Source organism: Mesoplodon bidens (assembly GCF_964165515.1).
Source record: "Mesoplodon bidens genome assembly, chromosome: 10".
NCBI lineage: Eukaryota > Metazoa > Chordata > Mammalia > Artiodactyla > Ziphiidae > Mesoplodon > Mesoplodon bidens.
The window spans coordinates 3,477,781-3,494,776 of NC_138172.1; the positions used below are offsets into that span (position 1 = coordinate 3,477,781).

A 16,996-nucleotide genomic window follows, 5' to 3' on the forward strand; every position below is an offset into this window, starting at 1 on the left:
CTTGGGAGACCCGCCTCAGACCCGAGTGTCTTGTGTGGCTCCGGGGCTCAGGGCGGCTCGGGTGCTGATGTCTCCCCTCTGCCCCTCCCCATCTTCTCTTCTGTTAGGTCCTGGCCTGGCCTTCATTGCCTACCCGAAAGCTGTGACGATGATGCCGCTGCCCACGTTTTGGTCCATCCTTTTTTTTATTATGCTTCTCTTGCTTGGACTGGATAGCCAGGTATGTACAGAGCAAAGGGATGGCCCCTGGGTGGGCCCGCCTCCGCCCCCCTCCACCCCCCCAAACCTGGTTCTGGAAGAGCCTCCCTCTTTGTGCTGTGAGTGAGCTGCTCACACCCCTCTGCAGACCTGCAGCAGCTTTGGCCAGCGAGGGTTCCTCGGGGACCCCAGGAGTGGAAACAGCCCCAGGGCAGCAGCAGGATGTTGTCTGCCCCAAAGCTCGAGTCTTTGACCTCGGCAAGGGGAAACGGACAGCCACAGGGTGTGGTCCACAGGGAGCCATGGGTACGACTAGCAGGGCAAGCCCGAAAAGCAGTGGCGTGTGCCGTGGAGCATGGGGCACCCAGGCAGGCCAAGGAGGGACATGGCACACACGCCGTTTGGGCAAGGGGCCAACACCTCTCTCTAGGGCATGAGGTGGTCACTGGCCAGGCCGTCACTGGCAGACCTAAGTGTGGCCACAGAAGCTGGAACTGCGGCTGTGTTCTCTGCTTCCTGGGGCACATGGGTCCACGAGCTTGGCCCCCACGGGGAAACTGATCCTCTGGAGCCTTGCCAACACCCATCCTGCCCTCCAGCCTTCCCGGCTTTCTGCCCCCTCCCCGCAACAGACAGGACTCCATGTACACCATGATTATTTCCCGCGCTTCTTAACCCCCGCGTCCCATCCCTCCAGGACTCAGGCCTCCCCCCGACCCCCTGGGGATATCAGTGAGAGCCAGCTGGGGCTACATCTGGCTTTGGAGTAACACTGTTCCCAGCCACCATGCTGCTCTGTGTCATGGAACACGTTTCCTCCCCCACTCAGCCTCAGTTTCCTTATCTGGTAAATGGGTATGATTATACCTACATTGCCTTGTGGGAAATGCCAGGCACAGTGCCTGGTAGGGAGCAGTCAGTGGTGCTTGGAGGACCGTAGAGTGAGCCCCTGGGACACTTTCCCTGGAGATAGGTGTGTTTTCTCTGAGGCCTTCTTGAGAGCACAGGTGTGGCTCCAGGGGTGGACAGGTAAGGTGTGCAGGGTGGGCTGGCCCTGTGCGCATGGCCATACGGGCCTTCATCTGAGGTCAGGCACTGAAAGGCAGCTTTGTCTGCAGGCTGGGCTCCGGCTGCCCCACAGAGGTCTGGTCTCACCCTGTAAGAGGTGGGGTCCTGCTCCTGTTCAGGAGAGAGCTTTGCCACTGCCCCCTGGGCAGCAGCCTCAAAGCCCGTGCCCGGATGGTCCCCGCGGAGTCAGAACCAGGCAGGAGGAAGGTCTTAGAAGGTCAGGCAGCGGAGAGGAGGTGGTCCACTAGCAAGGTCAAGAGCAGAGTGGAGGATTTGGCAGAAGGAGGACCAGGATTATCAGAGAAGACGGAAGGAAAACATTTGGGAGACTGTAAACAAAATACTTGTGCAGTTGTTGATGGGCTTGAGCTGTGTAAACAGCAAGAGGACTCCATCCATCATTCCTAGTTAATGAGTTTGGCCTTCAGAGGCCCCAAGCAAATGGCTTTTATAACTTCTTCCAGAGCTCTCAGTGAAAGCCAAAGACAAAAACAGAAAGAGGTTAATAAATGACAAAACATGACATCTCCATGGGCCCAAAATTGGCCTCTTGGGATGCGGAACTGCTTTGTGAACAGGCGGAGGTGGTTATTCATTAGATTCCCCCTGGTTGAGGGTGTGCACCTCTGAGCCAGGCCCACTGCGGCTGTTTGCTTAGGGAACCTCAAAGCTCTCAAAGCCAGCCTCGCAGGGAGCCGGTGCTCTCCTGCTTCAGAGCAAGGAACTCATGGCACTGAACGACCTGCCTAACTGATGTGCCAGGAAAGGGCATGGTGGGATTCGAACCCTGGCATCCCTCCCCTGCATCGACGTGCTCTGTGAAGTCAGGGACGTGGGGGAAGGTTTTGCAGATGCCAGCGACCACCTCGTACAGCACCAGCAGTGATGGGGGCCCTGCCCTGCGAGCTGTCCACTCGGACCAGGCTTCACGTGTCGTGTGTGGCAAAATACAAATAACACAAAATCAACCATCGTATCCTTTTTTTTTTTTTTTCGGTACGCGGGCCTCTCACTGCTGTGGCCTCTCCGGTTGCGGAGCACAGGTTCCAGACGCGCAGGCTCAGCGGCCATGGCTCACGGGCCCAGCCGCTCCGCGGCATGTGGGATCTTCCCAGACCGGGGCACGAACCCACGTCCCCTGCATCGGCAGGTGGACTGTCAACCACTGTGCCACCAGGGAAGCCCCATCGTAACCATTTTTAAGTGCCCAGCTCAGAGCGTTAAGTATGCTCACGTTGTCGTGCAGCCATCACCACCATCTCCAGAACTTTCTCATGTTCCCAAACTGAAACCCTGTGCCCACTAAACACGAACCCTCCCCCCTAACCTAGCTTTTATGCATCAGCTCCTTAATCCACGCAGTGTCCCGATGCCTGGGTACAACTGTTACCCAGAGCCGAGAAAACTGAGGCTCAGAGAGAACTGGACCTGGGCTGAGGCCGCACCCAGTGGGTTAAGGACTGGAGTCATGGCTGCCTGTCCCCAGACCTGCCCGTTTGTCCCTGCTAGTTGGCCTTTCCTTTGAGTTCCCCCCAAAGAACTCCGTTCTTTGGACATGCAGGGATCCACAGCCAGTCTCAGGCAGGGGGCGCGTGAGCCTCGCTCATTAGAGGAGGGAGGGTTCCTAGCATTTGGGGGGAGCACTGTGTTTGGCTGAGGGGCCATCGTACCACTGTGTGTTTCCCAGGGAGAGGGAGTAGGACCGTCACCCATATGGAGGCAGATGCCTGTCGCTAGCTGGCCCGCCCAAGGGGGACACAGTCTGTGAACAAACAGCGCATGGAGAAGAGAGCTGGATTCCCTCTCCCCCAGGAGCTCACCCATTCAGCCCCTGACGTGCGTTAGCAGGAATCACCCCATTGCCAGTCTACTCTAATGATTTCCCATCTTTCTCATCACCCCTGTGGAGTATGCAAGATGCTCCCATTCTACAGAGAAGGAAGCTGAGGCTCAGAGAAGTCAGGGTCACACCACTATTAAGTGAGGGAGGTCTCGAGAGGCTGGTGGAGGGGTGAGGGCTGGGGTTGGTGTCCCCCAGAGGTGCAGTGAACTTGGAAACAAGTTTATTTTTTATCTTTGGCTGCGTTGGGTCTCTGTTGCTGCGCGCGGGCTTTCTCTAGTTGCGTCGAGTAGGGGCTCCTCTTCGTTGTGGTGCGCGGGCTTCTCATTGCAGTGGCTTCTCTTGTTGCGGAGCACGGGCTCTAGGTGAGAGGGCTTCAGTAGTTGTGGCACGCAGGCTCAGTAGTTGTGGCTCATGGGCTCTAGAGCACAGGCTCAGTAGTTATGGCGCACAGGCTTCATTGCTCCGCGGCATGTGGGATCTTCCCGGCCCAGGGATCGAACCCGTGTCCCCTGCACTGGCAGGCGTATTCTTAACCACTGCACCACAAGGGAAGTCCCAGAACCTTTGTTTTTAACTGCTTTTCAAGCTTAATGTTTGAGCTGCGGGTCTGCTATAATCCAGTGGCAATTTAGGCTCAGAACCCCTTTGGCTGACACATCAATCAGAGGTCAAATCGTCAGTCCCCTGTTCTCTTTGGACCCCTTTCAAGAGCCTCTTGATCATCTTTTCCCTGAATTTCCAGCCCCTTTGGGCACATGAAAGGGACTTGCTCCTTGTGTATGTTCCTCAATCCTCCCGTGATGCTTCCCAAAGGAGTCAGCGGTTGGCCATGTCTTGTAGGAAGGCTGGGGAAACCTCCTTCCCAAAAGCCTCTCCCAGATGAAAGAGCAGACGGGTCGAGGTTTTAGCTTTTTAACGTTTAAAGGAATCAGATGGCCTCAGAGGGTGTGTTGGTTGGCAGAGCAGTTTGGCTATAGCCACCCCAATTATAAGTGCATCTGCAAGGCCTTTAACTCTGAAGTGTACTTCTAGACTGTGCTACGGATACTTGTGCACACATGCCTAAAGACAGACTTGGGGGAAGAGTCCTGCCCAGGTCAGCAGCCGCGGAGGCTGGACACTGTCTACCGGGCACTGGTTAGATCCATGATGATAAGCGTCCACAGGATGGAGTTTTATGCCACCATTTAAAAACCGAGGCAGCTGCATGGACTGATGTGGGATGACCTCCGGGATAAATCATTAGGTGCAAAGATGAGAAGATTTAGAAAGATTGAGGGTCACCCTAGAAAGTTACCCATGGACTGGCCTTTTCGATCAGCTATTTTACCTTTGGGAGCCCAGGGGAGGGTTCCTGGGGTCACGGGCAGCATTTGGCTCACACACATGGTCCTTTGGGCGGCATGCACATGTGCAAAATCCCCCCACGGGCCCATGATCCCCACAGGGTTAAAAACCACCATGTGAATTGGATGGGGAGCTAAGGCCCAGATTTGCCTGGGTTACCACCCATTGGTCATGTGCTGCCGTGCGGCCCTTTGTGCCAGGCCCGGCTGGGTGCTCAAGGCCCAGAAATGATGGGGCACCGCCCCTGGCTTCAAAGATGACCCAGACCAAAGTGGGAGGTTGCCGCGTTGACGCACGCGTGCCAGCAAGCGTGCCCAGTGGAGGGTCAGCACGGGCCTCAGAGAAGCGCTCAGGGCCGCAGAGGTGTGGAGTATGTGGGCAGCGGCGCGTGGCCCGCCAGGCCTGGCTCAGCGGGCAGGACTACTCTCCACACGTAGCCCAACGGTGTGGACACTGCCCCACAGCCGACCTCGCCGGGGCCTTGTCTCTGAGCTGAGGGGCTGCTGGACCTCTGCCACTCACCCCTCTCCTTTCCTCCCCAGTTTGTGGAAGTGGAAGGACAGATCACATCCTTGGTTGATCTTCACCCATCCTTCCTAAGGAAGGGTTTCCGCCGGGAAATCTTCATCGCCTCCATATGTTGTGTCAGCTACCTGCTGGGGCTGACCATGGTGACGGAGGTAGGTGGCTCTCTCACCTGGCATGAGGGGCCTCCCCTGGCAGGGCTCTTGTTGCTCTAAATATGTTTCAAAGGTCAGTTTAAGGCCACGCCACCTCCCCGCTCCCCTCTGTGGAGGCAGCTGGGTGAGAGGTCCAGGCCCGCTGAGCTCCCGGCCACCCTACTTCAGGAGTCCTGCCCCATCCAGGGGCAGCAGGAGGCAGCTCAGGACCCAGCACTTGAGCCAGACTCCCTGCCCCACTTCCCTGTTACCCTGGTAGCACAGTGGCCACCCTCTGCCCTCTGTCCCTCCTCATCCCCAGAGGCCTGAGGAGGGGTCCTTCAGCCGAAATCCATTTTAACCACAGCTCTGTCCCCCTCCCCGCCCCCCACTGTGTGCAGTGGCCCTTCTCAGGCCTGCAGGGGAGGCATGTGAGCGTGTCAGCCTAAGCCCGGACCCGGGCTCATCCCTCCTGTGCCCCTCACCCATCTCTCCATCCTCTCCAGCACAGGGTTGCATTTGCCCCCAAATTTGGGGTTTCACATCACCGATTTTCCTTACCAGAAGTAAAAATAAATGCTTTTCTCGAAGTGTCTGTAAGAAACACCCCCTGAAAGGCAGACCACAGGTTCATACACTGAGCAGTGGGGTCTCACTGAAGTCTTCTGTGTTGGCCACAGTGAGTGTTAAGCCCCTCCTTTGGAAACAGGCTTCAGAGAACCCATCATTTTTTGCTAAGAAAGACATGTTTTGCTTTCTTTGCTGTGTGTGTGTGTCTCTTTAATTAAATTTGTCATACATGAAGTTAAGCATCTTTTTAGACATGTGTCTGGTCCTTACACCCTCTGCGCTTTTTTTTCCCTTGGGTTTTCTATTTCTTATTGACAGGCCAGATCTCTTTATATATTGAGGGAATGAGATGCCAAATAACAAATCCACTTTCTCTGGTTTTTTCTTCACAGGGTGGCATGTATGTGTTTCAGCTCTTTGACTACTATGCAGCTAGCGGTGTATGCCTTTTGTGGGTTGCATTCTTTGAATGTTTTGCTATTGCCTGGATATATGGTGAGTAGAGATGTTTACATATCTTACTCAAGTCTCTCCTTTGGGCTTCTCTATCTAGAAGCTTCAGAAACAGAATTCTAGTGGGAATTTCATTTTGAGTCAGACACAGAGGCGCTCCCTGCCTGGACTTTTCCTCTCAAGGCCGCCCCTTCCAGCACAAATAATCTGACCGTAGCCACACCGAAGATTCTCCCCATGCTGAAGGTGCGAGGTGTGAGTGGATGCTTTGACAAATGCAGAATTTGGCCGTGCAGGGGTCTGTCTTTGATGAACCACTCTAGGGTCCAGGAATGGTCCATTCTGACTTCCTTGAGACCTTGGAATGGCCACACGGGGATTTGGGGGTCTGTGTAAAGTTGCCAGAAAAATACCGGGTGCCCAGAGACATGTGAATTTTAGATCATTTCAGATAAACGTCTGCCAACACTTGGGTCTATGTGGTGTGGAGTTGCAGGGACCTGGATGAGGCCCTGGAGACACCCCCTCCCCGCCACCACCCCCAGGGCCCTTGAGCCCCTGCTGTGCTGTTCCCGGGGCGGATGCCTCATCGGACAGCAGGTCAACATCTGTCTGCCTCTGTCTCTTACAGGCAGTGATAACTTTTATGACGGTATTGAGGACATGATCGGCTATCGGCCTGGGCCCTGGATGAAGTACAGCTGGGCCGTGGTCACTCCGCTTCTCTGTCTCGTGAGTGTCCTTCCGCGCGGCCGTGGGCAGTAGCCGTTCCTCCCTGGGGCTTGACAGTTTCACCCGCTAATGCATCGTTCGCTCAGCATCTGCTTAGTGCTGGCCTCTGACAGGCCTAGTGACAGCTGTGCTGGGGAGGGGCCAGGCTGCTCCGGAGGGTTCCCCATGCAGCATGAGCAGGAGCTGGTCAGGAGGAGGGAGTAGGAATGGCAGTGCTGGCAGAGGGGTGCGAGTCGGGCACGCCAATGAATTTCAGGGTTCCATCACTGAGTACATGACCTTTCCCCAAACCCTTCCAGAGTTCATGGGCACAGTCAGGGTCACTGATTAGGTTGAGGGGCCTTGGGGAATGTCGAATGGAGACGTCATAGACCCTGGAAATGTGGTGTTTCCCATGGAGGGTGGGGCTTGTGCCTGGAGAGGGCAGGTCCCAGCAGAGGGGAGCCCTGGGCTCTCCCAGGAACAAGGAAGCTTGGTAGCCGCCAGGACCCAAGGGCAGTGATGTGCACGTCCCCCTTCGCAGCAGGGTTCCTGCACCTGCCATCTGGGGACGTGGCCTTGGGGCCCAGGCACCCGTTACGCTCCGCTAGGAGGCTCTGGCCAAAGGGAGGTCCTCTGCAGCAGAAGCTGCTTCCCTGCCGGTGTTTGAAACCTATCGTGAGCTTGTGTTTAGGAACCAGGTGCCGGGAGATACATGGGCCCTCCCCTCAGTGACCTCTGTTTCCAGGCCTTTCCTCGCAGGGCCCCAGTTCCTGCATTTGTAAAACAAGGAGACTGACTGATGCGGGGCTGAGTGGCAGCGACCGTCTTAGGTTGTCTTAGGTTGTTACTTTATTCCTGAGCGCGGTCTCGGCCTTTTCTTCTGAGATGCAGATTTTCCCCACAAAATTAAGGAAGCTGTGGCAGCCAGTAACCACGATCGGGGAGTGCATTGTTGGAGGTGAATTTAGGTGGGTGCAAAGCCCATGTTCTCATCCTCACTTAATGATTTATTTGTGGGCAACTCCCCTCACCACTCTGACCATCAGATTCCTCCTCCCTCCCTCCCTCGGGGATTGGATAGGTGAGAGGCTGCATTCTGAGGTGGCGGGAAGAGGAACGTGACACAGGCAGGCACGCTGCTTCCCGGGTTGAGTTGGGAGGGCAGAGCTGCCCTCCCTTGGGACCCTCCCCGACTAAGCTTCACCCCACAGGTAGGACAGCAACAACAGGGCCAGGCATACAGTAGGTGCCTAATGAAGAGCTTCCCTCCCACCCCCTCAAACCCCCCTTATTAGATAATGAAGGTTTGAGTCATTTTCACTGGGTTCTACACGGAGAGGCTGTAGTTCTGACCAGAAGCAGCCCTCCAGCCAGCCTAGCGTGCAGGCTTTGGGGCGCAGAGCTGACCCCACCCCACCCCTATGTTCCTTAAGAACTAAAAGCCACTTCTGTTTTTCCTTTTGACGCCACCATTTTGAAGTATCATTGATCATTGGTGAGTCTGACCCTCCCAGAGGAAAAGACAGTCCTAGGGAGGACCACAGGCCCAGGCAGGCAGCGCCACACTGAGAGTGCAGGGGAAAAAGCCTGTTTGGCTGGAAATAGGTCTGTCAGTCAGTGATGTGGACACGCTTAAGGGACAGAGCCCTATGCTGTGTTCTGATAATGGACCCCTGGATGCAAAGGTGGTTCAAAACCAACCTTCAAGATAAAGACAAGCTGATCCTAAAATATAGTTCACTTGAAGTTTTTGGATGCTTATTTTTTTTTTTTTTTTTTTTTTTTTTTTTTTTTTTTTTTTTTTTTTTTTTTTTTTTTGCGGTAGGCGGGCCTCTCACTGTTGTGGCCTCTCCCCTTGCAGAGCACAGGCTCCGGACGCGCAGGCCCAGCAGCCATGGCTCACGGGCCCAGCCGCTCCGCGGCATGTGGGATCTTCCCAGACCGGGGCACGAACCCGTGTCCCCTGCATCGGCAGGCGGACTCCCAACCACTGCGCCACCAGGGAAGCCCTGGATGCTTATTTTTAAGATTAGAAAATGCTTAGGATTATTATAAATCAATATTCATCAAAAAGTAAACATTTTTGATAAATGGCTTGGGCGTGGCTTAGGCTGGACCCCCCCAACAGGGCAGCAAGGCCCAGGTCCACACCCTGCCTTGGGGGCTGGGCCTGGGGCTCAGAGAGGGAGGTGGAGGGGTGGCAGTGGGGGAAGGGAAGCTGTGTGCCCCCAGAGCTACACCACGTGTCAGGGAAACAGGGGAATGAGACAGACAAACCTCCCGCTCTCATTGACTCAGGCTGGGTGGGGGACGAGTAATTGTGATCACGAAGGATCGAAGAATCACGCTTTCTGGGAAGGGAAGTGTGGGCACCTGACTGAGCCTGGGCGGGGCCTGGGCAGGACCATTAGTGCAAATTTAGGGTGAGGAGAAGGTGAGCGAGAGAGAGGTTCCCAGTGAGTGGGAACAGCCTGCCCGGAGGCCCCAAGGCAAGCGGCTGAGAAGCTGAAAGGAATTCCAGCTGGAGTATAGTTGCAGAGGACGAGGCAGTGGGTAGGTGACAGGGAATTGCCGGCCAGACAAGGAGTTTGCATCCCGAAGGTCCTGGGGAGCCGCAGAAGGGTTTTGAGCAAGGAGGCGGCTTGATCAGGTCTACCCTGGGGGCAGCCCTCCTGCACCAGAGGGAGAAGGGTGTGAGCCTCTTGGGTGGAGCCTGCCCTGGTCCCAGAAGCCCCCTGACCGCCCCCGTCTCTCCACAGGGATGTTTTATCTTCTCTCTCGTCAAGTACGTACCCCTGACTTACAACAAAGTCTACGTGTACCCCAACTGGGCCATCGGGCTGGGCTGGAGCCTGGCCCTGTCCTCCATCGTGTGCGTCCCCTTGGTCATGGTCATCCGCCTCTGCCAGACGGAAGGGCCATTCCTCGTGGTAAGCACACAGGGCCCCGAGTCTGGATTTGGGGTGGGGGCAGGATGCTGAAGGCCAGCCAGCTGTCAGTTTGCTGTGTGACCTTGGGCAGGTCACTTGCCCTCTCTGAGCCCCAGACCCCTCACCTGCCCTGTGGAGTGGTTGAGACTGTGGGCAGGAGAGTGTGTAGTGGGAAAATGGGCAGCAGTGACACATTCAGGGGCCGGGCCAGGGGCCGGAGAGGTGGTGGCGCCTTTGGATGCCAAGATGAGAGCCAGGGCTTCACCCGGGAGCAGTGGGGACCAGGTCTCCCAAGCGGTGAGACGGGAGACAGGAGCTCAGGAGCAAGGCTAAGCTGCAGCCAGATGCCTCCCCTGGCCCTGGAGCCAAGTTTCAGACGAGCCCAGCCCGTGCTGGTGTTCTCCTCGCCGGACATGTGGGCCCATCTGCTGCCTGACCCTCAGAAACCACCTGTGCACCGAGCAGACCCTCCAGCTCCCAGGCCCCTGTGCCCGCCAGTCTCCTCCCTGAGCCTCCCTCCCGCCGCCATGCTCTCAGAAATTCCTCCAACAATCCTGGAGATTCCAGGCCCTGGCAAAAGTCGGGGCTCTTTCCAAGAAATCCTTTTCTTAGAATCTCCCTTAACCTTTGGGCTTGGGCTGGCTCCAAGACGGCACTGTTTTGTTCTGGGCTGTTTTTATTGTTATTCTCTTAAAAATCTGGAGCCAGGATGTCCTGGGGCCCTGGCTCCCTCTTGGGCTGGGCCGGTTTCCTTGTGGGCAGGGGATTGGCCTGGAGGTGTTATTGGTGGGGAAAGATGCCAGGCCGGGCAGAAGGAGACCAGGCCAGCCTTCCCGAGACAGAGGAAGTAGGCAGGGGTATGCCAGGAGGAAACCATGAGGCTGGGGTCTGTCTGAGCCAGGAGGACCCTTGGGGTGTTCCTGCAGCACTGGACCCATTGTATTTTCTCAGAGGACACAGGGAAGGACCCCAGCATTCAGCTAGAATGCTGATTAGCCCTATTATTTGTCAAAATACTGAAATACTGGGCCTGGGACGGACCCAGCCCCTCCCCCAGGAATTTCCAGAATGTCCCTACCCCCCAGAAATCAAAGGGTTAGTTGAGGGCACAACAGGGGGTGTTGGATGTCTGTCCTGATTGCTCAGTGCCCACAGCTACACCCAACAGGTCACTGACTTGTGTCTCTTTGAAGCCTAATTTTAAAATATTGTCGCATCCCAAGTTGAGAGGTTTGGGCACAGTGGGGTTGGTGTGGGGGAAGGATTCGAGTCCACCCCAAATTCACAACCGGTCCTCACCCCCAAACCTGACCATTAACCAAAGCCCCCTCCTCTGAAGGCAGCTGGCCGCCATCCACCTGTCTTCACCACATGCCCCTCGACCACCTACCTGCACAGGTTGCCAAGGGGTCCTCCCAGCCATGAACTTCTCTCTGAGCTCCATCCGGGGAGGATTCCAATTATGTCTGCACTTCCTGCATAAACGGGGCCCCAGGTAGCTGCCCGGGGGTGTTTGCCTCGTGTCCCCAGTTCGGGGCTCACACCCACTGTACAGATGTCAGGAGAGGCAAAGTGATGAAGGGGGAGCAGGGCCCTCCCCTCCTGCTGGGTTCCACCCTTGCCCTGTACCTGGGGCCTCTGGTCTGGTTCCTCCAGGGCCCAGGCAGCCAACCCAGCTGGGGAGGGGGACTGGGGAGCGGGCTCAGGGGAAGGTGAGCGCAGGACGCAGCGATGCTCTCAGCTCTGGCCCCCCGTTTTCAAGGAGATGTGGGCCTAGGGTTGCCAGACCTGTGGTTTTTAAAGAGTAGATGGAGGTCTGGATTTTCAAATGAAATATCGTAGCTTTTAACAAGCAGCTTTTACAAATTGTTATACACCTAATTTGAACGTAAATGCTGAGATAGAGGGTTTCTTGTTAGCACCTGCTTCCTACTTAAGCCTCTGAGTGGACGCTTGGCGGGAGGTGGGCCGGGAGGCGGGAGCTCTGAGTTCAAGTCCCAGCTCTGCTGTTGCTTTTCTGGGTGCCCTGGGGACGGCTCTTTCCCTTACTGATCCTATTATCTGGCAACCTGGGGAGGACAAACCGCCGTGTGCCTGGCAGTGGTCCAGCTTCTGGCCCCTCTGTTGGGAGGGGCAGCGCAGACCCAGGCAGTGGTCTCCAGGCCCTCAGTGGGGAAATGGAGAAGGCAGGACATGCAGCTTGTGGGAGACGGAGGTTCTCCTCGGGGAAAGTCGGAGCCATGGGAGGCTCAAGACAGTTACCCAACCTCGGGCATACGAATTGCAGAAACTCAGCTGCTTTGCAAGTAAGAGAGATAGGGGAACGGGAATCACAAGGAGGTGTATTTCAGCTCCGTGGGAGAAAGAATGGGGAAAGAGTTTGGAGGCGTGAGTCCCCTGTCCCTGAGGTATGTAAGCAGGGCTTGGCCAAGGAAATTACCGGCGGGCACTCTGCCCTCATTCAGGGCCTGGAGGGACCTTAGTTCAAGTCCTCTATTTGCCAGTGCATGAAATGGGTGGTCCAGAGAGGGTACTAGTTTGGCAAAGGCCACAGAGCACACTGGCAGGACCCGAGGTGAAGAGGGAAACCAGGCCTGCTGACTTGCCTCCCTATGCCTGTCCCCTTCTTTCTCCAGAGACTCAAGTACCTGCTGACCCCGAGGGAACCCAACCGTTGGGCCGTGGAGCGAGAGGGGGCGACGCCCTACAGCTCCCGCATGTCCGTTAACAGCACGCTCAGGAAACCAACCCACATCATAGTGGAGACCATGATGTGAGCTCTCTCCCAGTCGACGGGCTGCTTTCCTGCTGTTTACTAACATTAGATTCTTATAGGACCAGGTTTACAGAGCTTTATATTTGCACTAGGATTTTTTTTTAATTGTCACAGAAAATGTTTGTGTGTGTGTGTGCGTGTGTGTGTGTGCGTGTGTGGTGTTGTGTGTATGTGTATTTTGTTTTGATTTGGGGATATTTTGTACAAAAAGTATACCCACGGGCAGCTGCCCGGGGTGAGGCACAGCTTTCATATGGAATTAGATGTATTTTATGGGAACTTGGTCAATTTTTCTTTGTATTTTTTTTAACATATAACTGTGTATACACGTAGAGATTGTCCTACACTTTTACCACTTGAATTGATCTTGCCAGCAATAGATCTTGTTTTCAAAAGCAATTCTTCGGTGCTGTGTAGCTGGCAGAAAGTTCTGCCCCCAAAATGCAGGGTGGAATTTTCCTGGGACAGCAGACCCATTTTAAAGGTGTAGTACCTTACCAGCCTGGTTCAAGCGAAGCAAACAGCTATCTGGCCAGACCCCGAAGGGGCTGGAGAAAGGAAGGCTGTCGGGAGACGCCTCACGACACTTGTCTTAGCCAACAAGAGAGATGCCAAAATAATGAACCAACCCCTCAAATATAAAGGGACTCAAAGCCCACAGATGAGGCCCAACAGGAAAAGTCTGATGCTAAGAGCACTGGGAACCATTGCATCAAGAGCAGAGTCCCTTTTACTTCGAGTTTGAGGGGTGGATAGTGAGAAGGACCGTGAGAACCATCCGTGTGCGAGGGGGCGGCGTCCTTCCTGGGGCGTCCCAGGGAGGGAGTGGAGGCTGCCCAGCAGGAGCCGGGGGTCTCAGGGCTGCAGACCTCACACAGATGGGGCTCTGGCCTGGATGGGGATTCCGATCAGGTTCTGGTTGTTCCCCCAGCCGACATCTCTCGCAGCTGCTTGTAGGGGAAGCGTGGCGTACGTATTTGGTGAGGGGCGAGGGGTGAGCAAGTGGACCAAAGGACGTGGCCCCAGGCGCCCGGGACCTGACTTGGGGGAGGGGGCGGTGCTCTTCTTTCCTCAGCTCTCCACCCTCAGCTCTGTATTCATCTCTCAGAGGCTCTTGTTGAAGACCCCAGCCCGGGGCCGCCCTGGTGCCTAGCAGGGAGTGCCAGGAGCGAGCTTTCATGGGGGCGAGGTGCTCCCCAAACTTTCCTGCAAATTCAGGCACAAGTACAACCCGCGCTGGTAACCTGGGAGATAAGGAAAGTCTTTATTCCCCCTTCCCCACAAAAGCTGGGGTCGGGTATGCACTATGTGGGTGATCGAGGTCAGGAGGTGAGTCAGGGTTGTTCGGGGGGCAGGCACCCCAGAACCGGCGTTCCTCCCTGAACCAGGACGGAAGGTGCTCCACCTTTAAAATCCCAAGCACGGACACCCCTCCACCCAGCCCGCATTTGGATCTAAACGGTGCCATTTAAACAGAAACTTCCAAGTTCAGGGTCTAAAGTAAACTGAAACGTTGTCACGCGCAAACGGCAGTGACTGCCTCGGGGGGTGGGGGTGGAGAGCAGGATCCGGCTCTGGCGTTCAGAGCAGGGGTCTCTGAATCCCGGGACCCCCTCCCCAAATCCGGGCAGGGGAGGCGTCTCGGGTGTCCCCCTCCCAAGGGGCAGAGACGATTCTGAACCTCTCGTCTTCAGCAAGCATTCACAGTCCGCTGTCTCCAAAACATACACCCTGCCAAACAGCACCCAATCCTATTCCAAACCGTCAGCAAGTCTGTGTGCCTGTTTTACGATGCATTTATGGTTGCTACTGTGTCTGATTGAATTGTATTGTTTTTGGTTTTTTTCCTAATTTTATCAAGTAGGAATGTGACCTGTTCTCCTTTGTCTTACGGAACTTTAGTAAACTAACCACTGTTGATGACTGGGGACAGGTTACGTGCGGGGGTGATGAGGGCCACAATGTTACGGGTTGGTAGGCAAATTGCAACATTCTGGAAATGGCCCGAAAAAGGCCTCTTCTTATAAGATTCCCAGACCAAATTCTAGACCAAAGACACATGCAGACCAAGCCCCCAGGCCCCGCCTGGAAGGGAGGTCAGCCACTTTCCCAAGCCTGGTCCTCGCCCATCTCCCGGAGCACCTGTCTCCACTTGTGGCCCTCCTGTCTGATACCCTGGCTCTTGTGTATCAGCAGACTCTGCTCTATGAGTACAATGTGTAATGGTGTGTGACTTCTATGTCTCCACATAAAGGAAACTTGTCATTGGAGCTCACGACTCTGGTCCGCCTGTCCCTGGGCAGTCCCCCATCCATGCTCTGCCTGGGATGGGTTGGAAATTCTGATGCTTGCAGCCATATCTGGAAGGGATGCAAGAGAGAGGTTTAAAGGATGTTTTTAGCATGCAGAAATGGGTAATGGCCCCAGGATAATCTCACCTGGGGAGATGCTCTGTCCAGCTGGGCCTGGGCCCTGTTAGTCCCTATGGTGGAACCGCACGGCCACTGATAGAGAGGCTTCCTGGGCGCCCCCGGTCAGCACCCTCGTTGTCAAAGGGGCGTGTTCTCCCTGAAGACCAAAGACCAGCCTTTATGAAAAAGGACATGCTCCGTTCGTCCCTGAACTCTGGGCACGTGGTGAGCTGCAACCCACCCTGTGACCATGCTCATGGGCCAGCTGGATCCCAAGCTATGGCTTAGTGGGACGGGAACACCAGTCCACCCGGCAGCCTCCCCTCAGCAGCCGTCTGGAAGCGAGGCACTGAGACGTCTGTTGCACCACAGGAAACTGAGGGGTCCAGGCAGAGCCCCTCAGGCAGCATTTAGCCTGAGGCCACGTGGGAAATTCCCAGGTGGCCGGAAGTGACCTTGGATGATTTCTGGGCCATACACAGCTCCCTCTCTGTAGCTCCGGTCCCACATTCTCACCCCAGATCCCCAGCACACCCCAAGATGGTGGGGAGACAGAGGGGAGAGGGAGCCCCCCTCAGCCTAGCCCAGAGTGTTCTTGTGTCCCCGGGTGCCACCGCACGGTGGTCAGGGCCCCAGCCAACATCTCCCAGCACTACCCTTCCAGCTGGGGCAATGCTTTGGGCAGCCAGTGCTCCAGCAGGCGTGCCTCCCTTCCGCACCAAGCCTCAGACACAGTCTGGGAAAGGACCCAAGAGAAACCCCCTCAAGGCGGCTACAGGTCCCATCCAGCCCTCAAACCCAAGGTCAGGTGGGCCAGGCAAGGCTGTCCACCTGGATGCTATGAATATCACTGTGCAAAAATCCAGCAAGCACAAACCCACAAAACAACAAAGCTCAGACATCAAAACTTGGAGAGGGGTGTAGGTACCCAGCAGCCAGGAAATAGCATTCCCCCCTCCTCTGTGCTCCCTCTCAGTGCCAGGCTTTCAGACTGCAGATCGGAAGCTGGGTTTCATTGTTCTCTTATGGGTGTCACTACAGACTATTCTGCCGTGTTCCCTGAGGGATTGGAGCATCTTGTTATATACTTGGCTTCAAATTGAGGTGTTGGCTTAATTTTCTTTTTTAAACCCAATTAATTTTCGAATCCTAGCAACTGTGACTGTATTTAGCACAAGAGAATGCTGAGAATGTGGGTCTTGCTTCCTTCCAGAAATATGTCTGGCTCACCAGAACTTTTTTTGAAACTTCAAAATATTTTTAAGATATTTTAAACTTTTGTAAAAAAAAAAAAATCAACCAACAAGAGACTCTTCTGAGGAGGAGCATTTGTATTTGAATAAAATCCTTGGTGTGTAATTCAGTCTTGCAGTATACAAGCTTTTATGTATAAATGTTTTCTGATATGAATCCCTGTATTTTGCAGGGGTTTTCTTTTCCTCTTTGGCTTTTTAGATAAATATGTATACCTATATTTTAAATTCATCTTTGCTTTTTTTTTTTAGAGGAGTTTGTAATCACCTTATAACATGAAAATAAACATTTCCTTTTTAAAATCCAAAACGTGTGGGTTCTGTTCTGACGCAGCTGTTTCTCTTTACGTTTGGCAAGTAGTTTACAGTTTACAAAGGGCTTTCATTTCTGCCCTGGGACATTCCTCAGAGCGGGGTGTTATTCTCTGAGGTTGGAGACACTGAGGTAGAGGTTCAGGAGGGGACAGTTTGCCTCAGGGCTCATGAGTCCCTGAAAGAGTGGGGAATCTCCCCAGATTCCGCCTCTGCTCCAGCTGCTTCTACTGATGTCCTGCGACTGGGAGGTCTCATCACCTGAGCCCACCCCCTTCATGCTGATTGGAGGCGGTGCTCACCACGCCCCAGCACCAGGTGGTATCACTTACACCCAAACGAAGGCTCTGCCCTTCCGGCCGAGAGAGCGCAGGCTGCTGGGAGGCTGGTAAGCGACCAGCCCCGGAGGGATGAAGCCGCGGACACTGGGACCTCAGAAGCGAGGGCAGTCAGGACCCCAGA

At 55.0% G+C, this 16,996-nt stretch overlaps 1 protein-coding gene across 3 annotated transcripts in view; it reads left to right on the forward strand.

The window, feature by feature from the left end:
• Positions 1-16,532, forward strand: part of SLC6A6 (solute carrier family 6 member 6) — an 80,919-nt gene extending 64,387 nt beyond the window's left edge. For all 3 annotated transcript variants that reach the window (XM_081245403.1, XM_081245404.1, XM_081245405.1), the window contains 6 exons: positions 108-220; positions 4,999-5,136; positions 6,078-6,180; positions 6,770-6,870; positions 9,612-9,782; positions 12,419-16,532. In XM_081245403.1, the coding sequence (XP_081101529.1) occupies positions 108-220; positions 4,999-5,136; positions 6,078-6,180; positions 6,770-6,870; positions 9,612-9,782; positions 12,419-12,559 (767 nt within the window). In that variant the 3' untranslated portion in view covers positions 12,560-16,532. The remainder of the gene's footprint in view (positions 1-107; positions 221-4,998; positions 5,137-6,077; positions 6,181-6,769; positions 6,871-9,611; positions 9,783-12,418) is intronic.
• The last annotated feature ends 464 nt before the right edge of the window (positions 16,533-16,996 follow it).